At 38.9% G+C, this 19,092-nt stretch overlaps 1 protein-coding gene and 1 pseudogene across 1 annotated transcript in view; one reads left to right on the plus strand and one right to left on the minus strand.

Annotated features, from left to right (window-relative positions):
- HFM1 (helicase for meiosis 1) overlaps positions 1-19,092 on the minus strand; it is a 114,357-nt gene that overhangs the window by 39,087 nt on the left and 56,178 nt on the right. Inside the window, exons 23-29 of the mRNA XM_062193435.1 lie at positions 18,173-18,270; positions 17,956-18,087; positions 13,599-13,684; positions 13,293-13,376; positions 13,021-13,178; positions 11,109-11,212; positions 9,872-10,018 (exon numbers count right to left, since the gene is read on the minus strand). Of these exons, the coding sequence (XP_062049419.1) occupies positions 9,872-10,018; positions 11,109-11,212; positions 13,021-13,178; positions 13,293-13,376; positions 13,599-13,684; positions 17,956-18,087; positions 18,173-18,270 (809 nt within the window). The remainder of the gene's footprint in view (positions 1-9,871; positions 10,019-11,108; positions 11,213-13,020; positions 13,179-13,292; positions 13,377-13,598; positions 13,685-17,955; positions 18,088-18,172; positions 18,271-19,092) is intronic.
- Positions 3,651-4,326, plus strand: LOC133760495 (small ribosomal subunit protein uS5-like; annotated as a pseudogene).

Consider the following 19,092-nt stretch of genomic DNA (forward strand, 5'->3'; position numbering starts at 1 on the left):
TGGCAACCATGAAAGTACTTTCTGTCCCTATGGATTTACCTAGTCTAAACATTTCATATAAATTGAATCATTTCTGGCCTTTTATAACCGGTTTCTATCATTTAATATATGTTTATAAGATTCCTCAATGCTCTAACAAGTATCAGTAATTTTTCTTCTTCTTTTTCCAAAGATTTATTTATTTATTTGAAAGGCATAGTTCCAGAGTGGCAGAGGCAGAGAGAGAGACAGAGAGGTCTTCCATCTGCTGATTCACTCCCCAGATGGCCACAATGGCCAGAGCTGTGCCAGTCCGAAGCCAGGAGCTTCTTTCAGGTCTTCCACACGGGTGCAGAGGCCTAAGTACTTGGCCCATCTTCTACTGCTTTCCCAGGCCATGGTAGAGAGTTAGATAAGAAGTGGAGCAGCTGGGACTCGAACTGGCACCATATGGGATGCCAGCACTGCAGGCGGCGGCTTTAACCGCTACACCACAGCACCACTGGTTCACTCCCCGAATGGCTGCAACAGCTAGGGCTGGGCCAGGCCAAAGCCAAGAGCCAGGAGCCAGAAGCCAGGAGTTTCAACCAGGTCTCCCATGAGGGTTCAGGAGCCCAAACACTTGGGCCATCTGCTGCTTCTTTTTTCCAGGCCATTAGCAGGAGCTGGATCAGAAGTGGAAAAGCCATAAAACAAACTGGCACCCATATGGGATGCTGGTGTCTCAAGCGGTGGCTTTATCTACTATGCCACAATGCTGGCCTCTTGATTATTATTTTATATAGTCAATTTATACTCAGACATGTACTTATTCTTTCTAATGTTTTTCACTTCCTTTTGCACATCTATGTTTTCATCTGTAACCATTTTCCTCTAAGACATTCCCTTTAGTGTTTATTTCAATGCAAGATGATAAACTTAGTAATAGTGATGAATTTATTTATTTTCCTTTCTATGTATCTACTTTCATTTTGAAGGATACTTCCGATGGGCATAGAAATCTAAGCTGGCAGCATGATGTTTTCCAGATTCATCCATTGTGTTGCAAATGACTGGATTTCTTTTTTTGTTTTTGTTGCTTTTATCACTGTGTAGTGTCCCAAAGAGTACATATCCCATAATTTCCTCCGTTGACTAACATTTAGGTTGATTCCATGTCTTAGCTATTGTGAATTGAGCTGCAATAAACATGGAGGTATAGATAGCTCTTTTATTTGCCAATTTAAATTCCTTTGGTTAAATTCCCAGGAGTGGAATGGCTGGGTTGCATGGTAGAACTATATTCAGATTGCAGAGTATCTCCAAACTATGTTCCATAGTGGCTTTACCAGTTTGCATCCCCATCAACAGTGGATTAGAGTACCTTTTTCCCTACATCCTCACCAGCATTTGTTGTTTATTTCTATATGAAAACCATTCTAACTGGTGAAATATCATTGTGGTTTTGATTTGCATTTCCCTGATGGCTAGTGATCCTGAACACTTTTTCATGTGTTTGTTGGCCATTTGGATTTTCTCTTTTGAAAAATGTCTGTTTAGGTCGGCGCCACAGCTCACTTGGTTAATCCTCCCTCTGCGGAGCTGGTATTCCAGGTTCTAGTCCCGGTTGGAGCATCGGATTCTGTCCCGGTTGCTCCTCTTCCAGTCCAGCTCTCTGCTGTGGCTCAGGAAGGCAGTGGAGGATGGCCCAAGTGCTTGGGCCCTGCACCTGCATGGGAGACCAGGAGGAAGCACCTGGCTCTTGGCTTCGGATCGGCACAGCGCGCCAGTTGTACCAGCTATTTGGGGGGTGAACCAATGGAAGGAAGACCTTTATCTCTGTCTCTCTGTCTCTCTGTCTCTCTCTCACTGTCTAAATCTGCATGCTGCATGTCAAAAAAAAAAAAAAAAAAAGGAAAGAAAAAAAGGTCTGTTTAAGTCCTTGGCCCATCTTTTAAGTGGGTTGTTTGTTTTGTTGTTGTGGAGTTTCTTGATCTCTTTGTAGATTCTGGATATTAATCCTTTATCAATTGCATAGTTTATAAATAATTTCTCCCATTCTGTTGGTTGCCTCTTCACGTTCCTGTTTCTTTTGCTGTACATAAACTTCTCAATTCGATGTAATCCCAGTTGTTAATTTTGGCTTTGGCTGCTTGTGCCTCTAGGGTCTTTTCTAAGAAATCTTTGCCTGTGCCAATATCTTGCAGGGTTTCTCTGATGTTCTCTAATAATTTGATGGTATCAGGTTGTAGATTTAGGTATTTAATCCACTTTGAATGGATTTTTGTGTAAGGTGTAAGGTAGGGGTCTTGCTTCACACTTCTGCATGTGGAATAGACTGCACCATTTGTTGAATAGACTGACCTTTCTCCAGAGATTGGATTTAGCTCCTTGATCAAATATAAGTTGGTTGTAGATGTTTGGATTGATTTCTGGTGTTTCTATTCTGTTTCATTGGTCTGTCCACCTGTTTTTGTATACCAGTACCAGGCTGTTTTGATTATAACTGCCCTGTAGTATGTCTTGAAATCTGGTATTGTGATGCCTCCAGCTTTGTTTTTGTTGTATAAGATTACTTTAGCTATTTGAGGTCTCCTGTGCCTCCATATGAATTTCAGCATCATTTTTTCTAGATCTGAGAAGAATATCTTTGGAATTTTGATTGGTATCACATTGAATCTGTAGATTGCTTTTAGAAGAATGGACATTTTGATGATACTGATTCTTCCAATCCATGAATATGGAAGATTTTTCCATTTTTTTGTATCTTCTTCTATTTCTTTCTTTAATGTTTTGTAATTCTCATCATAGAGATCTTTAACAAACTTGGTTAAGTTTATTCCAAGGCATTTGGGTTTTTTTTTTTTGTAGCTATCATGAATGGGATTGATCTCAGAAGCTCTTTCTCAGCCATGGCATTGTCTGTGTATACAACAGAAAGACCATTTAAATGTCTGTATAGATTTTAATTTTCTGGTGAAATTTTTAATCCTCTCATATATTTATTTTCCAGAAAAAAATCAATCATAATTTTACATTCTTTAAATGGTATCTCAACTATTGAATCATCTACAAATCTGACTCACTGTCTTTAAATAGTTGATTATCATTTCTTTTCCAAGAGAACCCAAATGGTAGATGATGCCAGTGCAGCAGAAAGGTCCAAAGGCCCTGGGATGGAAGGCCATAGTGGCTTCTATGGAGGCTTTGGCAGTAGCATCACAGGCCACAGTTACAGTTGTGGTTGGGGCTGGAGCTGAGGTCAAGGAGCTTGCATTGGAAAAATTACTAAGGACAAGAAGTGGCTTCATAACAACAGGAGTCACTGTGCACTTACTCCTCATGTAGGATCTCTGTCCTTAACATGTTGTACAATGTGAATTAATGCTATAACTAGTACTCAAACAGTACTTTACACTTTGTGTTTTGGTGTGGGTGCAAGCTGTTGAAATCTTTACTTAATTTATACTAAATTGATCTTCTGTATATAAAGAGAATTGAAAATGAATCTTGATGCGAATGGAATGGGAGAGGGAGTGGGAGATGGGAGGGTTGCGGTGGGAGGGAAGTTATGGGGGAGGAAGCCATTGTAATCCATAAACTGTATTTTGGAAATTTATATTTATTAAATAAAAGTTAAAAAAAAGAAGAAGTGGCTTCATGTCACCAAGCTGGGCCGCCTGGTTAAGGACATGAAGATTAAGTCCCTGGAGCAGATCTACCTCTTTTCCCTACCCATAAAGGAGTCTGAGATCATCGATATTTTCCTGGGAGCATCCCTCAAGGATAGGTTTTGAAGATTATGCCAGTGTAGAAGCAGATGTGAACTAGACAGTGGACCAAGTTCAAGGAATTTCTTGCCATCAGGAACTACAATAGTCATATTGGCTTGGGTGTCAAGTACTCCAAAGAGGTGGCCAATACCATCCCAAGGGCCATCGTCCTTGTAAAGCTCTCCATTGTGCCCATGAGGAGAGGCTACTGGGGGAACAAAAGCAGCAAACCCCACACTGGGCCTTGCAAAGTAATCAGATGCTGTGGCTCTGTGCTGGTACCTCATTGCTGCTCCCAGAGGCACTGGCACCATCTCAGCCCTGTGCCCAAGAAGCTGCTGCTGATGGCTGGCATTAAGGACTGCCACACCCCAGCCAGGGACTGCACTGCCACCCTGGGCAACTTCGCCAAGGCCATCTTTGCTATCTCCAAGACACACAGCTATCTGATCCTCAGCCTCTGGAAAGACATTGTGTTCACCAAGTCTGCCTATCAGGAATTCACTATCTTGTAAAGACTCACACCAGAGGGTATGTGCAGAGGACCCAGGCTTCAACTGTGGCTACAGGATGGGTTTTTACACAAGAAAAATAAAGTGAATTAAGCCTGTTTTAAAAAATAGTTGATAATCAGTGATATAATGTTGCCTCTTTGCAGGCCTCATAATTTTTTAGCATAAGGTAGACATTCTTTCTGTAGGTTCCAGATGGGATTTCTCTTTTCTTCTGTCAAGCAACATGGTTTACAGCTGATCACCTTTTTTTCTGCCAAAGGCCATTTGGATATTTAGAATATCATTTGTGGGCCATACAAAATCACCAACTTAAAATTAGCCTGCTATAGATTTACTAAATTTCAAGTCTCATCTGTGGTTGCTTTGGCAGGGCCAGACCAAATGACTTCTTGGGCCTTATAAGGCCTATGCACCAGATATTCCCAATCTCTGTTACAGGGCATGGCTTATCTAGACTTTTAATTAAGAACTTGTGGGTCAAGGCCAGTGTTGTACTGGAGTGGGTTAAGCTGCTGCTGGTGATGCCAGCATCCCATGTTACAACACCTATTGGAGTCCCCCTCCTCTGCTTGGGAAGGCAGCAGAAGATGACCCAAGTCCTTGGGCCTTTGCCACCCATGTGGGAGACCTAAATGGCATTCCAAGCTCCTAGCTTCAGCCTGGCCCAATCCCAGCTGTTGTGGCCATTTGGGGAGTGAAAACAGCAGATGAAAGATTCTCTCTCTCTCTCTCTCTCTCTCTCTCTCTCTCTTTCTCTCTCCCACTGTGTGTGTGTGTCTCCCTTTTTCTCTGCTGCCCTGCCTTTCAAATAAATAAATATTTTTAAAAATCTATGGGTTATGGGCAGGCATTGTGGTGCAGCAGGTTTAGTCTCTGCTTAGGATGCCTGTATCCCATATCGGAGTGCCTATCTGAGTCTCGGCTCCTTTGCTCCAGATCCAGCTCCCTGTCAATACATCTCGGAAGACAGCAGATGATGGTCCAAGTGTTTGGGTCTCTGCTACCACATGGCTGACCCAGATGGAATTCCAAGCTCCTGGCTTTTGCACAGCCCAGCCCTGGTTGTTGTGGGTACCTGGGAAGTGAACCAGCATAATGGAAGACCTCCTCTCTTTCTCTCTTTATCCCTTTCTCTGTGTGTCACTCTGCCTTTTATGTATGTATGTATGTATGTATGTGTATGTGTATGTGTGTATATATATATGTGTGTGTGTGTGTGTGTGTATTTCTTTTTTAAACTTATGGCTCAGGGCCAGTGCTGTGGCATAGTGGGTTAAGCTGTCATCAGTAGTGCTGGCATCCCATGTGGCTGCCATTTCAAGTCCCAGCTGCTGCACTTCCAATTCAGATCCCTGCTAATGTGCTTGGAAAAGCAGTAGAAGATGGCCCAAGTCATTGGGCCATTGCACCTACTCGGGAGAAGTGGATTGCACCCACATAGGAGACCTGGATGAAGTTCTTGGCCTGGCTCAGCTCTAGTCATTGCAGCCATTTGGAGGAGTGAACCAGCAGACGGAAGATCTCTCTCTCTCTCTTTCTGTAACTCTGACCTTCAAATAAATAAATAAATAAATAAATAAATCTTGACACCCCCCCCCCTTTAAAAAAAAAAAAAAACCAACTCATGGGTCTTTTACTCTTTAGCCCTTACTGGAATGCTTTCCCCTCTGTAGAATTTCAGTTCCTTTACTTATTGTTTCCACAGATCTCTGATGTCCTAAAAATTCTCATTTTTTAAAACTTAAATGGATTTTTATAGTTGCTGCTGTAGGAGTATTAGTTTATCACAAATTACTACATCTTGTCCAGTAAAAGAAGCTCTTCTGTGTTCTTTAAAGACGAAGGAGATGAGTACTCATGGGCTCACAGTATAATTCTAAAGGTGCTTTCTGCCACCAGTCTCTGCAGTTACTGTCTATCATAATAACTACCAACACTATTCAGACAGCATAACTATTGAGGATACCTTGAGAGCTGATACTCTCACATTCCCTAGTACTGTTAATTGCTTCACATACTGGGCCAAAGTGGTGAAAACAGAACCAAGTGAATGAGGAAGAGCTGTATGGTAGACTTCCTATGACTTAAATGTTAACAATGTTTATTGTTTTTTTTTTCTTTTTAGGTTTGTCTATGGAACCATGTAAATATTTCACATTATTATAAAAAAAGAATTTTAAAAAAGCTACTTATAACAATATAATTAAAATAATATAAACATACAATATAAAATAAACAATACAATATACTTATAAAAATATAAAATATATAGCATAGCCATATACAAAGGATCTATTCCAAGTGATTTAATACACATTAGCTATACATACCTAGTGAAATATATTCTCAGAAGAAAAACATCTGCAAAAAATCTTCAATCTTAATAATTATAATAAGAGTGATGGTTTGGTATTGCTATTCCCACACTGTTTACTGTATGTATAATGTGCATAATGATAGAAAGGAGATATAGATAATTGACTTTAAGGATAAATCTTACACATTTGAATTTGATCTGTACATATAAGTATGAATTACATGAGAGGTTTTAAAAAATTAATAGAAAGTGCACATTATTTTCCAATTGCACTTTTCATGAACTTTTTGAAGTACTCTTATAAGTATAAATATAGTAATTTTTTTTAAAGATTTTTTTTTGACAGGCAGAGTTAGAGAGAAAGGTCTTCTTTTTCCATTGATTCACCCCACAAACGGCTGCTGTGGCTGGCACGCTGCGCCGATCCAAAGCCAGGAGCCAGGTGCTTCCTCCTGGTCTCCCATGCGTGTGCAGGGCCCAAGCACTTGGGCCATCCTCCACTGCCTTCCCGGGCCACAGCAGAGAGCTGGACTGGAAGAGGAGCAACTGGGACAGAATCCAGCACCCCAACCAGGACTAGAACCCAGGGTGCCAGCGCCACAGGCTGAGGATTAGCCAAGTGAGCCACAGCCCTTAAAGATTTTATTTATTTATTTGAGAGGTAGAGTTACAGAGGGACAGAGAGAGACAGAAAGGTCTTCCATCTGCTGGTTCATTTCCCCAAATGGCCACAAGGGTGAGCTAGGCTGATCGGAAGCCAGGAGCCAGGGGCTTCCTCCAGGTCTCACACGTGGGTACAGGGGCTCAAGGACTTGGGCCATCTTCTGCTTTCTTAGGCCACAAGCAGAGAACTGGATTGGAGGAGGAGCAGCTGGGACTCGAACTGGCACCAAATGGGATGCTGGCACTGCAGGTAGAGGCTTAGCCTACTACGCCACAGGGCTGGCCCTAGTACAGTGTATTTTATCTTTAAAAAACAATCACATATTTCCTAACTCTTGTATGGAAAAAAATCTAAGAGATAATGATCACTCAATGATAATGAGCTCCTTTAAGACAAAGAATGTGGTTTCAGGAAACTATTATAATTAAAATATACCAAGGCTCCTTAGAGGAAAAGCTTATTTGGGGTCAGAAGCTAGACCTAGACAAGATGAGCCTGGAAAAACATAACACTTTGTATAGCAAGGAAGCCGAAAAAACTACCAGAGACATGTCAAAAGGATTCAGGAACCAATGTGGTGTAACTAAATCGTATCAAGATTATATATTCTAGTACCGGTTGGGGCACCAGGTACTAGTCCCAGTTGCTCCTCTTCCAGTCCAGCTCTCTTCTGCGGCCTGGGAGGGCAGTGGAGGATGGCCCAAGTGCTTGGATCCCTGCACCTGCATGGGAGTCTGGGAGGAAGTACCTGGCTCCTGGCTTTGGATTGGCGCAGCACCTTCAAGAGCGGCCATTAGGGGAGTGAACCAACGGAAGGAAGACCTTTCTCTCTGTCTCTCTCTCACTGTCTATAACTCTGTCTCTCTCTCACTGTCTAACTCTGCCTGGCAAAAAATAAAAAAAATAAATTAATTAAATTAAATTAAAAAAAGACTAGCTATTTCTGGGCTGGTGCTGTGGCGCAGTAGGTTAATCCTCCGCCTGCAGTGCCGGCATCCCATATGGGTGCCAATTCTAGTCCCAGCTGCTCCTTTTCCAATCCAGCTCTCTGCTGTGGCCTGGGAAAGCAGTAGAAGTTGCCCTAAGTCCTTGGGCCCCTTCACCCACATGGGAGACCGGCAAGAAGCACCTGGCTCCTGGCTTCAGATCAGCGCAGCTCTGGCCGTGTGGCCCCTGGGGAGTGAACTAACAGACGGAAGACCTTTCCCTCTGTCTCTCCATCTCACTGTCTGTAACTCTACCTCCCAAATAAATAAATAAAAAATCTTTAAAAAAAAAAAGATGATATATCTGCATTTATGGGACATGAAGTTAGACACTGACTCAGTACTGGGTGACAGTAAATAGGTTGTTTTATATATAAAAACAATATAGGCCGGCGCCGCGGCTCACTAGGCTAATCCTCCGCCTTGCGGCGCCGGCACACCGGGTTCTAGTCCCGGTCGGGGCACCGGTCCTGTCCCGGATGCCCCTCTTCCAGGCCAGCTCTCTGCTGTGGCCAGGGAGTGCAGTGGAGGACGGCCCAAGTACTTGGGTCCTGCACCCTATGGGAGACCAGGAGAAGCACCTGGCTCCTGCCATCGGATCAGCGCGGTGCGCCGGCCGCAGCGCGCCAACCGCGGCAGCCATTGGAGGGTGAACCAACGGCCAAGGAAGACCTTTCTCTCTGTCTCTCTCTCTCACTGTCCACTCTGCCTGTCAAAAAAAAAAAAAAAAAAAAAAACAAAAAAACAATATAGTTACTTTTAAAAATCCTTACCATTTACAAATACACACTAAAACATTTACAGATGAAATATACATTATGTGAAGTTTCAAAATGTGGAAGGGGAAATTAAAGAGAAGTATAGATAAAACAATATTAGCCATTAATTGATCATTGCTTAAGGTAAGTAATGAATACCTGAGGATTCATAATACATGTTTGTCTACTTTTGTGTATTTTTGAAAATTCCCATAACAAAAAAATTTATTTTCATCCTAGTTTGTTTCATCAAATCTGCAGATTCTTGTACATCATTTGCTCTCCCCCACTGACAATGGCTGTGAGAGTGGAGTAGGTATTGTGAAGGGAAAATGGGGGCTTGTGTTGTGGCATACTGGGCCTAGTTTCCTGTCAACAGTGATGCCAGCATCCCATATGGGTGCCAGCTGCTGCATTTCCAAAGCAGCTCTGTGCTAATGGCCTGGGAAATGCAGCAGAAAATGGTCTAAGTACTTGGGCCCCTGCCATGCATGTGGGAGACCCGGAAGAAGCTCCTGGCTCCTGGCTTCAGCCTGCCGCAGCCCTGGCCATTGCAGCCATCTCAATAATATACCAGTGGATAGAGGATTCCTCCATCCTTTTCTGTCTCTGTCTCTTCCTCTCTCTATGTAACTATGACTTTCAAATAATTTTTTTTAAATGGAAAATGTGTATCAAAAGAGTAACCAAATAACTTATGCCCCAAGTATCACCCCAGTTTGACAAATACTGATTATGAGACGGAATTTCTACTATACATTATTAATGCAATTATTATAAAGCCTAAACATCTAATTCCACAGTATCTATAATCTGAGTGAAGCAGTACTATAACACTGATTCTCCTCCCCAGCCATATTGGTACTTTAATATAAAATAGGAATTAATAGAGCTATTTACCTTTATTAGGTCCTGCTATAGTAGATCTATCTGACTGCTTGGAATGGGAAACCTCTGTTTCTGATTTTCTTCCCATAATTATTTGATTTTCAGATCTCTTGGGTTTTAAGTAAAAGACCGAAAATTTCTGCTGAATATCAAGTCCAACTGGAAAAATAAGAAAAGTATACAAATGCTTATATTAGACCACTCAATTACTTTCATATCTCTTATTATTAAAACTTCTAGGATTAAATAGTTCAAAATATTAAAAGGATTTTAAAAAGGCTAAAACATGTGGCGAATTGGGTCAACACTGTAGTGTAGTAGGCTAAGCTTCTGCCTTTGGTGTCAGCATTCCACATGGGCACCATGTCATGGCTGCTCCTTTTCCAATCCAGCTCTGTTTATGGCCCGAGAAAGCAGTATAAGATGGCCCAAGTGTTTGGGTCCCTGCACCTGAGTGGAAAACCTGGAAGAAGCTCCTGGCTCCTAGCTTCAGATCAGTTCAGCTCCAGCCCTTGTGGCCATTTGGGGAGTGAACCAGTGGATGAAAGATCTTTCTCTCCATCTTTCCCTCTCTCTGTCTGTAACCCTACCTCTCAAATAAATAAATAAATCTTAAAAAATAAATTTAAATTTAAAAATGTGACAAATGAAAATTTATAAATCATCATCATAAAAATAAAAATCAAGAGCCTGTGTTGTGGTGCAGCAGGTTAAGCCACCACCTGTTTGAGTCCTGATTGTTCCAATTCTGATCCAGTTCCTTGTTAATGGGCCTGGGAAATCAGCAAAAAATGGCCCAAATGTTGGCCCTTGCCATCCATATGAGAAAGCCAAATGAAGCTTCTGGCTCCTGGCTTCAGCCTGGCCCAGTCCTGGCCATTGCGGCCATTTGGGGAGTCAATCAGAACATGGAAGTTTTATCTCTGTTTCTCTCTGTAACTCTGGCCTTCAAATAAATAAATCTTTTTAAAAAATAAAAAGTAAAAATTAATGTTCCTACAATAACTGAAATGTAACTATTTAGGAAGATTAAAATACCTATAAGCAGATAAATTTCAATTATACTGTCCTGGTTCATGCTATTTATTATATATCTAAATACTTAAACTTCTTTTAAAGTTCATTAATGTTATCTAAATATATTATTTTTATATAATATCAGTTTTGTTATTTTTATGTTTGAGCATAAAGGAAATAATTTTAAGTGATATCATATACATTGATGTCCTCATTACTTCAATTAACTTACCAAAATCAGAACTAATTAGATTTATGCTAAGATCTTCAGATTTAAGAGCTCTCTTCACATCAATCTTTTTAGTCCAATTTCCAGTTTTTAGCAAAACAGAATCCCTGAAAAACAGTAATGTAAAATTCATTGAACCAAATATAAAATGAAGTAATATATTAATTTTCAAGGTCTAATTGCTCCTCTCTCATAGTAAACTATTCCAACTACAATTTTCATAACTATAAGGGAACTTCAAAAGATTTGTGGTGAGGTGGACATTGTGGTACAGTGGGTTAGGCCACTGCTTGGCATGCCTACATCCCATATCAGAGTGCTGATTCAAGTCCTAGATACTCTGCTTCCAATTCAGCTTCCTGCTAACATATCCTGGGAGGCAGGAGATGATAACTCAAGTGTTTGGGTCCCTGCCACCCTTGTGGGAGACCCAGATGGAGTTCCAGGCTTTTGACTTCAGCCTGGCTCAGCCCTTGCTGTTTTGGGCATTTAAAGAGTAAACCAGCGGATGTAGGATTTCTTTCTCCCTCCGCCATCCCCTTTTCTCTCTGTTGTTCTGCCTTTTGAGTGGGTGAAAAGAAACTTTTTTAAAAAGTTCATGAAAAAATAGAATCAAAAGATAAGTTTATTTTAGTGAAGTATTTTAATCCATGCATAATATTTTCATAATATTCATTTTCCATAAACATTTTGAAGATCGCTCATGTTGCAGATTACAAGTTACATTAACTCATTTAAAGTTCACCTGGCATATATAGATGGTATAAAGAAAACACATGAGCTTGTTCATAAATTCACTACTTCTGTAAACTCACTATACATAAGTTACAATAACTGGAGAGAACTATTTCAATAGTATCTTTTAAATTGATTTGAAATCATTTGTACCCAATAACATCACACAAACTAGCAACCAATTTTATGACTGAACTTATTTTAAATCGCCTCATATATTCAGGGCTATCATGAGATTTGGGATTTGGCAGTCACAGACACCAAAGATACATACAATGCATATTCTCTAGTTATTGGAGTGCAGTTACCAGTGAAACTGGTATGCCATTAATCACTGTAGTAACATTAGGAACCACGCATGAAGGTATCCTCTAGTCTATTGACAACAATAAAAGATTCCCATTTCAGAGTCACTGTCATTTCTCAACTTTAAGTATAGTAATTTGGTTAGAAGCACAGGCCTCTGAAGTTGAAGTGCTTGGATTAAAATCTAACTAGCTACATGACCTTGGCCAAAGTGATAATGTTCTCTCTTTCTCAATTACCTCCTCTACAAAGTGTGGATGATGATAGGCCCTGTCTCATATAAATATTAAATGATTTAATATTTGATTCCTACTAAGTGTTCAAAAGCTATAGCTGATAATTGTAGAATTTTCTTATGGCATCCTAGAAGAAAATCATATTTGGAAAAAAAGTTTAAGTAAAAATGAGAGAACAGCATGTTAGAGAACTAGGTGTAACAGAGGATATTTCCTTTATATATATGATCTGGTTGCATGGATCCTACAATGGAGCTATGGTGGCCTGTTGGAATTTTATTTGGAAATAAAGATACACGTTGAGATGAGTAGGAGGAAGACTGTCCAAAGGGTAGTAAAACCATGATTGACTGGAGAACATCAGCAAAAAGGCCTCCTAATAGTTATTTATTCACTTGTTTCAGACTTTAACAACAGACTTCATATTTTATTAATTTGAACATTAACATAACAATCTAAACAACAGACCCAATGTTAATACCTTTATTAATAAACACAGGAACTGTCCCAATATAGTCCCAGGAAAATATAGTTACATTGATACCAAAGTGGTCTTATTACTCTTTTTTTTCAGTGGAAATTTTCTTTTACAGCATATGCTTATAAATAAAATAAAATATCAGAACTTCCATACTTACATAATTTTGTACTTAAAAACTACTTGATTATCTGCATCACCTATGATCAAGGTAGCAGAGTGAGAATCTGGTGCTGTTCTTTTAGTTTGCAGCTGTTCAAAGTTTCTTAATATGATGGTCACTAATATTTCCGCAATGGTATCATCATACCTTGCAATCTTCAAAAAAGAAGAGGAATAACAAGTGTTAAAAATTAACCATATTACTCACACTCAGCTCTAACCCTAGTTATGAAAAGACACTCAAAATATTTAGGAAACAAAAATATTTACCTGCTTCACTTCAAGTTCATATTTTGGTAAATACATTACAGTTTCTTTTATCTGAGTTCCAAATGGAGGATGTCTATTTAAAACCTAAACACAATTACATCATTAGATTTGTACAACACTTAGGATTATTTTAGTAATAGGTTTTTAAATAAATAGCTTTAATATAATATTTATCACCTAAAACTTTGGTAAGATAAAATACTTATGACTATGAAAAGGGAAATAATTTTAGTAGAAATAAAAATAAAAAAGTTAGGAATTTAGATAGAATTCAAGTAACATCAGGAATAAGTGAATATTAAATACCAGTTCAAGTTCTCTTGCATCTGTTTCTTCTATTTTTTTAAAGGAAGTCAAACCTGCATTTACCATGACATTTGACAGTGTTATACCTATGGAAAAGTAATCAACCAATAATTTTTAAAACAATCTACTTTAAATAAAATCTATACTTATTTAATAACTTTAATAAAAAAGATAAAGATTCAATCAAATAACTACTTTGGCTTGGATGTGGTCTGAATGTGTGCCAGAGGCTGGGTGCTCAGTGTAGTGGTGTTTATGTGGTGTAACATTTTAAGAGGTAGGACCTAGTGGAAGGTAATTGTGTCATTGAAGGCTCCACACTCATAAATAGATTAACACTGGTCTTGAGAAATAGGCTGGTCTGACAATAGTTCCTAAGAGAATGGGTTGTTAAAAAAGCATTTCTTTCTTACCATGTCAACTCTACCACAAGTGATCCCACAATTGTCATGCCATTGCTATAAGGCACACACCACAGAGAATGCTGATGCTAAGCTCTTAAATCTCCATAACTGTGAGCTAGGTCAACTTTTCTTTATAATATGCCAAGCTTCAGGTGTGTTGGTTTAGCAACACAAACAGATTTATTTTGAGTTGTGACATCATTCACCTATTTGTATTTATTTTTTTAAATTGAAATAAGATGCATACTTTATAAAAGAAAGAGGAATTCTATGGACCACTGGATGACTCAATCCTTATAGTTTTACTATAAGAGGAAACTTCAAAAACTTTACAGAAAATGAGATTAAAAATATATTTTGGTGCAAAAAAATCTGAAATGCATGATTGTTTTTTCATAATATACATTTCCATAAACTCTCTGAAGACTCTTTGTATGCTTGAGTTCCAAAATTTTTACATCAAGATAAACTTTTTTTTTTTTTAATTGTTATTTGAGAGACAGAGAGCAAACATCCCCACCTGCTGGGTCACTACTCGAATGCCTAAAATTGCCAGAGTTGGGCCAGAGCCAAAATCAGGAGTTGGCAACCCAATCCAGGTCTCCTTATATGGATGGTAGGAACTCAACTACTGAAGCCATCACTGCTACTTCCCAGGGTCTGCATTAGCAGGAAGCTGGAATCAGGAGCTGAAGCTGGGTACTCTGATGTGGGATGTGTGTCCTAACTGGGATCTTTACCACTAGCCAAAAACACACCTCAAAATAAATTTATCTTTTAGTTCCATTTTTTCATAAACATTCTGAAGTACTCTTGTATGTTTTCCATAGGGTGAGCACCAAGAGATGTGTACTTTTATATTTAACGTTTGAGAGAAAGACCACATATTTCACAGATGGGAATATTATTCATGAAGCTATGACTCTGTGCGTTTGTTTTAGAAATATAGTTCTGGGGGCCAGCACTGTGGCACAGTGGGTAAAGCCACTGCCTGCAGTGCTCGCATCCCTTATGGATGCTGGTTTGAGTCCACACTGCTTCAATTCCAATCCAGCTCTCTGCTATGGCCTGGGAAAGCAGTAGAAGATGACCCAAGTCCTTGGGCCCCTGCACCAGCACAGGAGACCCAGAAGAAGTCCCTGGCTCCTGGCTTTGGATCAGCACAGCTCCGGCCATTGCGGCCCTCTGGAGAGTAAACTAGTGGATGGGAGACCTCTTTCTCCCTCTCTGCCTCTAACTCTCTGTAATTCTGCCTTTGAAATAAATAAGTAAATCTTTAAAAAATATAGTTCTGTTTCTGAACTGAATCATATAATTTTATTTTTATTGTCTAAAACTTTCAATATTTTTCCATTGCATTTAGAGGAATGTGATAATTCCATTACTAGGGATAAATTTCCTTGCCTATAATGACTTGTCCTTAGCCTATCTCTTCCACCTAATTTCCTACTACTTCCTCCTGTTGACTGATTTTATATTGTTCTTTAAATATACCAAGTTTATTTACATATTTAGATCTTTTCTGTTTTCCTTATGCTTCACAAGATAGAATTTAAAATTTGTATACTCTTATGAAAAAATTTATCAAAATCCTGCAATAGAAGATAGTGTCAAGAATACAAAATTCCATCTGTCTAAGGCACATGTATTAATGGTGAAGATATGATATCTTTGTTTCCATATTCACATCTATAACTATTCTTGAGAATTTCTCTTACTCATTCTTGACATAGCTTCTGGTTGCACATTTCAAGTTTCTCTCAAAATTTTGCTCTTTCGAATCTTTTAAATTATAGTCACTGTTCAAAATCAATTTGCATTCATTATTTTTTAATGAAAGTCAATAAAAACTTGCTTTTTTTGTTTGGACTTTCATACTTTTCTATTATGTAATGTTTTCTGGGCAATATTTGCTTTTTTCTGTTTAGCTGTACTGTACTGAATATGTATAAAAACAGGTTAGTGTTTGCTAATCTGGAAGAGACGAAATGCAATGGATGCCTAAACCGACATAGTTTAGGAAGTCAGAAAGACTATCCTTTTCTTTTTTTTTTTTTTTTATTTGACATGTAGAATTATAGACAGTGAGAGAGAGACACGGAGAAACGTCTTCCTTCCATTGGTTCACTCCCCAAATGGCCACTACGGCTGGCGCTGCACCGATCTGAAGCCAGGAGCCAGGTGTTTCTTGCTGGTCTCCCATGTGGGTACAGGGGCCCAAGCACTTGGTCCATCCCCCACTGCCCTCCTGGGCCACAACAGAGAGCTGGACTGAAAGAGGAGCAACCAGGACTAGAACCCGGCACCCATATGGGATGCCGGCGCCGCAGACTGAGGATTAACCAAGTGAGCCATGGTGCCGGCCCCGAATAGCCTTTACAATAATAATGACATGGATTTGTAATCATTTAACCTAATTTCAAGATTTTCTGTAAGTTGCTATTTTCTTAACTATTGTATGAAACCACCTTGCCAAATCAAAAGTCTTGCTTCCTACCAGCTATTTGGTGGGGTCTAACACCCCACTGATTTCAAATTTCATGGAAATAAAAAGTACAACTTCCTCTAAAAACCATTAAGAGATACATGTGCAAAAGAATAACCAGACAATTTCTAAAGATTCATTATATAATTTTTAATGCATGTTGGGGAACATGCATATAAATAGTAAAACTAACAAGGCTGTCAATCATGGAATAATAGGCCTGTTTTAGAACTCTAACTATCTAAGATGGAGGAGAGTCACAAAGTCAGGAGTACCAAACTGCAAACTGTCGGTGTCCTTTAGTCAGATCCCAGTCTTTGCAAATGATACCCAATAGTTTTTCAGTGCATACCCAACAGGCAAGAAGTCATCAAGCAATCTCTTATCTACAGAATCTTTACGAAGATCAGTTTTCATATCCTACTGTTATTGAAAATAGAGTAAGGGTAATGATACAAATAAGTGATATAATTTTCTGAAATTAATTAAGATTGGTCAGACTGCTAGCTCTGGACTGTGTCATTGAGATCAGTCATAAAAGTAGAAGAGAGGGGCTGAAATTTGACCTGTTGGTTAAGATGTTCATATCCCATATTGAAGGGCCTGTGTTCATTCAAGTTCATTCTAGCTCCTGATTCCACTCTCTGTTAATGCAGCAGATAATTGTTCAAACAGCTAGGTCCTTGTCACCCACATGGGAGACCTGGATCGTGTTTCTGACTCCCAGCTTCAGTCCCATCCTAGTCTGTTATTGCAGGCATTGGAGGATTGAACTAGCAGCTGGAAGTGTACTCTCTCTTTCCCCCTCAAATAAAGTAAAAGTGAAACACAATATCACAGTTAACTAATTACTATAATAAAATTTCACCCTTGGAGCTGGTGCTGTGGCATAATGTGTAAAGCCACTACCTGTGATACTGGCATCCCATATGAGTGCCCATTCATCCAGCTGCTCCACTTCTGATGCAGCTCCTTGCTTATGGCCTGGGAAAAGCAGTAGAAGATGGCCCAAGTATTTGGGCCAGCTCACCCACATGAGAGACCAGGATGAGGCTCCTGGCTCCTGGCTTCAGGCTGGCCCAGTCCTGGCCATTATGGCCATCTGGGGAGTCAACCAGCTGATGAAAGATCTCTCTCTGTCTCTCCCTCTCTCTCTCTCTCTAACTCTGACTTTCAAAATAAAAAAATACTTTTTAAAAATTTCACCCTTGGTATTGAGAACAAATTTTAAAATGAGGGCATTAATTATTATTAATTTTCTCATGCACTATTCAGTTGATTTCAAATGGAATTCTTTAAACAGGAGCAAATGAAAGATTTTCAGAAGTAAAGTACAAATATCATTTAGGCCTAGAAATGTGTGTTTTTCTTAGAGGTCTATAATCACCATAGAGTAATGTTCCTAACAGTGAAATACGAAATATATTTCAAGACATTGCCAAGCTTCCTGCCCATATTCAGTACCTACCAATTTTATCCAGCTGTTTGGAAACATGCAGAGAGTTTTCCCAAAGTTTACACCGAAAACATTTAGCTAAAATTAAACTATTCAGTAGGATGGTAAACTTGTTTTCCTGAGCAGCCACAAAATCGGATAACCCTAAAAAGAAAAAGTTTCCAAAATTAAAATCAACATAACAGTTTACTAGAAAAGTATTGAAAATATACTATCCCTGTTAACATACATCTTGTAATTCGTGAGCCAGTTCTGAAAATTTTCGCTGTATCTTGTGTCAAAGCAAAATCTTGAAAGGGAATGCATCCTAGTTGAGCCTGAATAAGACTAGAGAAAAGACAAATTTCATTATTTTCTGTTAAAAGTTATTATCTCACAATATTTGACATCACTGTTGGAAGTATTCTTTCTTAAAATTCCTCTCGGTCTTGATTTCTGAGATACTCCATCATGCATATGTTGCATTATCGTTGATATTTTCCCCCAGCCTTAAAAATTCAGTCCTTTTCCTATTTTTCTTTATTCACTCAATTTTCCTCCCCCAAATCTCATTTTCTCCCTCAGAACTTACTTATACTGTTACTTTAATCTCAATACATCTAAAATTACCATATTCTCCTCCAATACACATCTGCCTTTCAGCTCTACTGTTTCTTTCCAAGGCATTATAGGAAAATAATACAATTTGCATTATTAATATTTATTAAGTGCCTACTAAATATGTATTAAGCTACCTGCTGGTTATCTGTTTAATAAAGTAGGCCAGTCATAGAGTTCAGTGCTGAATATTTTGTTCAATATATGAAAGATGGTATTAGTTTGTTCTCTGAAACTAGCACTTGCTTGACTATAAAATTTGGGAGAGTGTTGTAAGAGGGGTGCAAAGGTCCTATTATGCCTACTATAGCCTAGGTTCTTTGTTATCTGTCTCTACTATTTACTTAATCTAACCATATATTGATATGAAAATTACCCATGGTTCTAACTAAAATTACTGGATATATGTTACTCTCTTGGGTAAGAGACATCTCTTGGTAAGACAAAAACTAGTCAGGTGTTCAAACAGATATAATACAATAGTTACATCTAATGGTTTAGTTTTAGAAGAGGATATATAAAAATAGAAAAAAGCAATCAAAATGTGTTTAA

This window comes from Lepus europaeus, chromosome 5 (assembly GCF_033115175.1).
Source record: "Lepus europaeus isolate LE1 chromosome 5, mLepTim1.pri, whole genome shotgun sequence".
NCBI classification, from domain to species: Eukaryota; Metazoa; Chordata; class Mammalia; order Lagomorpha; family Leporidae; genus Lepus; species Lepus europaeus.